This window comes from Manihot esculenta, chromosome 6, assembly GCF_001659605.2.
Source record: "Manihot esculenta cultivar AM560-2 chromosome 6, M.esculenta_v8, whole genome shotgun sequence".
NCBI lineage: Eukaryota > Viridiplantae > Streptophyta > Magnoliopsida > Malpighiales > Euphorbiaceae > Manihot > Manihot esculenta.
Window position 1 is genome coordinate 20,026,073 of NC_035166.2, and position 7,177 is coordinate 20,033,249.

General features: G+C 34.7%; 1 protein-coding gene across 1 annotated transcript; it reads right to left on the reverse strand.

The window, feature by feature from the left end:
• LOC110617407 lies at positions 1-6,538 on the reverse strand. Its single transcript, XM_021760158.1, has 6 exons — positions 5,754-6,538; positions 5,111-5,322; positions 1,784-2,069; positions 1,615-1,700; positions 1,443-1,534; positions 1-843 (listed from the first exon to the last, which is right to left on the reverse strand). The coding sequence occupies exons 1-6, from the start codon at positions 6,078-6,080 to the stop codon at positions 611-613; spliced, it is 1,236 nt and encodes a 411-aa protein (XP_021615850.1). The 5' UTR covers positions 6,081-6,538; the 3' UTR covers positions 1-610.
• Positions 6,539-7,177: the final 639 nt, after the last annotated feature.

Below are 7,177 nucleotides of genomic sequence, written 5' to 3' on the forward strand. Positions count from 1 at the left end.
TAAACTAGAAACTGCCTTTCACCTAAAAGGCCTAATCAAATAATTTCTTTTAATAATATAACCATTTTTAACACATCACTCTCAAATAACACAACAGTTAGTCTTAAAATACATATTTAGGCTCAAACTTGACAATACAACCTTCCTATCAAAATCCCCTTTTAGATGTTAAAAAGAAAATATTACGTGCATCAGCAGGACAGAAAAAAGTGCCTGGTTTATCATGACATACCCATCATATAAATACCTTTAACAAGGAGCAAGATAAAAACTAGCTTTCACTGACAGTAGGCCAAACCACTTTTTCACCTTGGATCAGTTCACCCTTTCAAGTGCTTATCCTAACACTAAATACCAACTACTCTTTTTTCTCCCCGACCCTTATTGCACTACCATCCATTCCTGAGCCTTCCCAAATTTACTTTCTTTTTTTCTTTTTCCTCATTTCTCCAGTATAAATTATTATAAAGGACATAAATCAAGAATGTTGCTGCTGACTCAACTTGTCATCTAGATCTCCATAAATTAAGGGATTTTAACTCACACGAGTCAAGCATGTACCAATTGGACTTGTAGCTTCAAGAATGGTAGGAGGAGTGAGGTAGACCTATCACCTACGGCAGAAAAACACAAAATCTGGATGATTGACTTGCAGCAGTCTCAACCAATTGTCAGCAGCCTGAAAGAGAGAGTTTGCTAATTGGCGCTCATATCCCCCATTAGGAGTCCACAAGGACCCCTTGAACTTGTACGATGCAAGACCAAAAACAGGCAAGCACATCTTAGGCACACCATCCATCTCACTGGGATATGTCACCACTGGGGCAGGAGCAGCTTGTGAACCTGAAAGAAGCTTAGCATAATAAGTTTCACGAGCATTACTGAATGATAATTAACTCTATTTCACAGAAACATATTCAGCAACTAATTATTCTAATCATCTGGCCATATTTCAAATTCACATACAGTGCAGGAAACTGCACCATCACTTTCTTTGGTTGCTAAGTGAATTTATATGACATGATAAGGGACAACAATGTGAACCAACACAATATAGATTTGGTGTCACAAGAGCTCCATAAAGAACAAGGCTTAGCAAAATATAAGAAAATTAAGCAGCAGAGAATCCAAAATAGTTTAATCTGAAACTGAATTAAGTTGAGTTGAATATGATGGAAGTTAAAGCCTCTAAACACCCATCCTAACCAAACGGTTAGGTTTTTGCAGGAATGACCGTCCTTATAGGAAGGGAAATTTATGTAGTTGTAGAAAGGAATCCTATCTAACTATGATAAGTAACTGACAACTGAAGCCACACATAACTTCCAACAGAAAATACTGACAAGACTACTGCAGAAATTAGATGGAAAAATGCAATCATCCCACATAAGCAACAAAAATACAAAAAAGCACCTATAAAATATCAATGCCAATGTCAGTACCTGCCATTGGTGTATGAAGAAAATGGTATGTGAGAAAGCAAGCATCCAGGTCTTTCAATGTTGGTCCCGTTGGTATCCTGTAAATTGGATACCTACAAATTCCCACAAGACCTATAATTCATACATGAGCATAGAATATTACTAGCATATGCAACACTAAAATGATTGATACCAGGCCACAGAAATCCAGCTTGATGCCAGTAAATCACAACTTCTTAGTGTCTTCAACCCAGGGAAACGCAAGGCAAGATCCGATAACTGTGCCAACGAAAATGCTTAGGAATGGGGAAACAAAGAAAATCCTAGAAAAGCACTGTTAAAAGTATAAAAAGCAGAATGACCTTATCAGCTAATGGTTCCCGGCTGTAAGGGGGATCTCGTTCAAGATACTCAAATAGCAAGCAACCTTGGGAATCCATAGATTCACCTTCATCACTAGAAAAATCCTCCTGGTGGGCAGTATGTTGATCTCTCAAAGACAATCTATCCACTCTCAGAGGAACATTTGTTAAATGGAGATGATCCCATTGTTCTCTAGAGCCCTTTATTCCTCTTTCAGGTTCATAATCACTGCTACCATCACTACTCGAATCCCTGAAATCACTATCACTGTCCTCAACCAGTCTCCTGTCACAAGTGGGTCCAATCAGCTCTGCCATAGTAGTGCCAGCCTAATAAATATGAACAAGAAGAAAGGAAGGAAAAAACAACCAAATACTTAATCCAAGACTATAGCAGCCTAAGAATGTACAATGTCTTGGGCAGCTACATCTCAGAAGAATGTAGGTTGAGTTTTATTGGAATTATTGTTCAGCATCACATGAATGATCTTGTGCAGCTTGCAAAATAAAGTCAATGATGGCAACATTGTAGAGCCATCCATTGAAGAATAAGGCATCAAAATGAGTTTGAAGGTGAAAATCAATTGAATCAAACATTTATTGCATGATCAAATGTAATTAATAGGATATAGGTTTCTCTTGGATATGATTGGAGATAGAATTGAATGCACAAGGAAAAAAGAAGAGAAACAAAACACATGCAGTAATCTTAATTGATCGGGTCAACATCATACTCCCCCTGTTTGAAATCAAAAATTCAATTCAATTGATTTCTTTCTTATCAAGTGTCATTGTTGGAATGGAAGAATTTAATTGTTTTTAACTTAAAAAATAATAATTTAAAAAGAAATATAATTCATGCATGATTATGTAATAATTCTTTTGAATTCTTTTGTAACAAATGATTTATTACAAACAAGGGAATTGAGTTGGGTATAGACTTCTATTCTGTGAGATTCCTTGTCATTATCACAAGCATGCACATGTACAGAAATACCACATGGCCACCTCCAAACCCTTTTATCAATCAAATTGAATTTTCAAATCGCACATCCACATGCTTGGACTTTGTATTTCAGCACCGATACCAAACCTAAACCCAAAACTCAAGAATTCAAATTCAATGCAGCATTTTCCTAGGGCTATGATGCAATTTAATAGAAGTCATAGGAAGGCAGAGTGGTTTATGATTTAAACGTTACCTAATTAAAACCTTAATAATGGGAATAATAGCCAAGATGTGCCAACCAGCAGGCAAGTTTGGCCAGCCCATTGCAAAATAATATTAGAACATCTAAATATCATAGTTGTTAAATTGAGATTCAAATCGAGAATTGAAATCTTCATTTTATGAATCGAGAATCGAATCCAATCGCAAGATTTGACAAAAATTCTAGAAATTAATTAAAAATAATATATGTTCTAAAAACAAGTTTAAAAATCTTATAATGACATGTTTTGATAAATATATAATTATCATTTTATATGATTAGAAATATTCTTCATAATAGGATAATATGTGTTTTCTATATCAGATAGTTGTATGTTATAAATTATGAACTCTGGTATTGTAGACCATATCAAGTTTAAATTTAAATTTGATCAAATAATTAAATAGTAAAAAAAGTAGCAAGTTTTAATATTATTAATATAAATTATCATAACTTGACAACTATAATTAGTTAAGTAAATTAACTAAAAAGAAAAATAAAGAAGTGGGAGAGAGGAAAGGTTTTATGTACACTTTTCATGGAAAAAATGAATGAGATCTTAAATCTTAAAAATATAAGGTCTGACAAACCCTTTATAAATAATTGATTGAATTAGGTAAAGACTCACCTGATTCGTATTAATTCACTTGATTTACTATTGATTCTTTCAATTTAGTCACAATTCAGATGCATTTGCAATTTACCCTATATATTTGAATTGCTAGGATGTAGAACTGAATTTCAAATCGAAAATTGAAAGATTCAAATCAAGAATCGTAAGATTCAGTTATATTTAAGATTCACCCTATAGATTCAAATCGATTTGTTGGAAAATGGATTTGAATGTAATATTCGAATTGAAAAGTGCTAAATATCTTTTAATTTAGAAAAAAATGCACCTCTTTGATAAACATCATATAAATAATTTATATTACTAGTGTACCATGCATAGATACATATCATAGCATCAGCCACAACTGAATTATGGTTTACAACATATTGTAACATGGCAAATTGGCAAGCCTTTTTTTTAATAACAAATTGGAAGAAATGTGTACCTTCACAAGAAAATGAATAAAATGAACAAGTTAGATGACACTTTAGTCAAGTTCTCAAAGTAAAAAGACAGAATCTAAAATTTTCATGTCATTACCAGCCATGATTCTAAGAACAATTTGAAAATAAGGGTTGATTTATTTTAGTTATATTTTTGCAAAAAGCACCCACATAGGTAGAATATAAACTTTTTGAGCTAAGATATTGCTTTTGGTGATCACTATCAAGATAATTCTTTGAAAGAGAGAATTTTATATTGTTAGCATAAAATATAGAAGCACGAGCAAATTATGCAAAATTAATTGCATAAATTTTCAGTTTTTAAAAGATTGTAAAAATGGTCTATGCACAATGATCTTACCTACACTTTCTCCTTACGGCATTAAATCACTGGAAAAAAATGTAAAAAGCCCCCATGCAGGGAAGTACTTTTTCAACTCACAAACAGAACTGTCATTCAGTAGGTTCAGGTTCAAATTCGTCAAATGTATCAGGAATTCTTTCATATAAAGTTTCCTTCAATAAAAAGGATTAAATAAATAGGTACACAGCTTGACCTTCCTCTCGTAGTGCCTCCAGCAGTTTGTCAAACAGGATTGAACCATACAAGTACACCATTGATACTTTAAAACATCAAGCACTTTTCCAACCTGGTGTATTCAATTTCAATAAACAAATGACTTACTCTTTTTCTTTCTGGACAACAAGCTGCACTTAGAATCTACGGATGCAGACAAAATTAGGTGTTAATGCATGATTACATGTATAAGAATCTATGCAAAAACCCAATATATATTGATTCTGGAAGAGAATGTACATACATAACACAAAATAAGCACCCAACTACATGGAAAAATTTCAATGACAAGATAAATCATGATCAGAATTCCAGATCAATGAAACAAATAGTAACATGTAAACCAGTGCAACGTTGTGAAGGTGAAAGAAATGACAAGTGAATAACAAAGAAATGCAATTATCAGTTAAGCGGTAGAACCCTACTCAACACATAATTTACAATACATTAAACAAACAGAAAGTAACAGAAATCTCTATTTACCTCGACTTCATGCATGGCTTTATAGACTCTCCATATATTTGAATGCCGGACAGATATGGTACATAGTACTGAACAACAGAATCACTGTCGTTCAAAATTACAGGCACTCCCGCACCATACGCACTCCACTCCTTAAAAGACTCCCACAAATCCCCGAGTACAAAGTACGGCTGAAATTCCAAATCACAAGTCCTCCAGTTCCTCATTGTGGTCTGCCACAGCACTTATTACAGTTAGATTTTCAAACAACTAACGCACATGTTTTTTGTTCCTCTAAACCAATAAGGAGAAAATAAAGTACTGAAAATGGGTTTCTCATGCATTTTCAAGTGATTCCACTTCTTTACTCGGTCTTCCAATATCCAAACAGGTCTTTCATGTTTCATACGTTTCTAGATAATTCCAAAGCAACTAAGTTGAAATTCGCTCATCAACTGCTTCTCACTTAAAACTTCATACAAAATGTTATATTTCAGTACTACACCCAGCCATCAATAAAAACAGGGGGAAAATCAAAATGCAAATAATACTAAAGCTTCCGTTTTAACCATCTCAGTATCTGGCCTAAGGCAGCAGCATAATTTAAAAGGAGAGAGAGAGAGAGAGAGAGAGAGAGAAAGAGAGCAATTGAACGGTAACAAACCTTAGACAAGTGCTGGGCCGGCAAAGATGGCGTAATAGACTCCAAAAACCGCTCCAAATTACTCAATGGAGAAACCACAGGTTCAACAGCCGGCACTGAAACAGGTTTGGGAGAATCCTCCAAAGCAGTCCGGTTTTCAGGTTCCCTATCCGCCAGTTTTTCCACTTTTTCCTTGACAAAAGGCGATTGACTCGCGGTGACATCGCTCTGAGCTCTGCGCAGTTGATCATTATATTGATTATAGTGTGCCTTGCGAGCCTTCGCCGGCTGGTAAAACCGATCCTCCCCGCGACCTCGCGTAGTCAACTGCAATCCAGCCCCCAACATTTCTACACCTAATCCCCCAAATTAAAAAAAAAAAAAATGGGGCACCTAATTCCTAAAATTAATTTCTCACACTCCGGCTTAATCCTCAGAACGCCGAGATTCAAAGTCAACGAAACGAAATGCAAGTGGCTAGTGGATTGGAAAATTCCCGACAAGAACGAACTATTAACGACACCGTATTGAACGATTCCTGTGCAGACGGAATACGTGAACGATAGGTATGTGAAAAAGGAGAATCGGATCGGAGAAGACGATTGAAGAGAGTGGTGATATTAAAACCCTACAACCGAGACGATGGATCTATAAAGAGTAAATAAAAAGTCAGAGAGAGAATTGAAGGGAAAACAAAGCTATGACAGGAGAGAGGAAAAAGAGAGATGAACAATAGCAAGGCTCTGTTTAAAAATGGATGGGCAGAGCTGAGCCTGAGACAAAGAAGAACTATTTTTTTTCAAAAAAACATACTTTTTTTTATATTTTTGGTACTTTAAGATAAGGAAAATGGATAAATATAATATATTATTCTTTTTAAAAAATACGTAATTTAGAGCTACCCATATTTGACAAGATGCGACACCTATCTTCTCATGAAAAGACGATTTAACCCCTGGATTACGAGGTAATGGTGGTTTTTGTCGAGGAAATTGAACAGAAAAATTAGGTTAATCTAATCTAATCGGGAAAAATCTCAGGAAGATCACTAAGACGGGGTTTGATTGGAGGAATTTGATGGAGTTATTGATTTCTCATCTGAAGTGATGGAGGATTGAGTTGACACGTGTGATGTGGAAGAGCCTGTGACACATGTATGATGGATTTGGGGGAAAATTAAGCCCCGTCTTTTTCTTATCCCATTCGATTCTCTCGAGACGGAGAAAATTTTCTTTTTCCTTTTTTCATTTTTGTTTGGCTGAAAAATGTGGAGGGAATGGGAGCCTTCGGAAGAAAGACAACTTTCTTTCGGAACAGTTTGAATATAGACTGAAAATATATATATATTATTTATATTTAACTCTTTTTATTCGAAAAATTATGTAAATTGATTTTAATATGCAATATCATAATTATTTTATTTATCTTATTAAATCTTTTTGCTT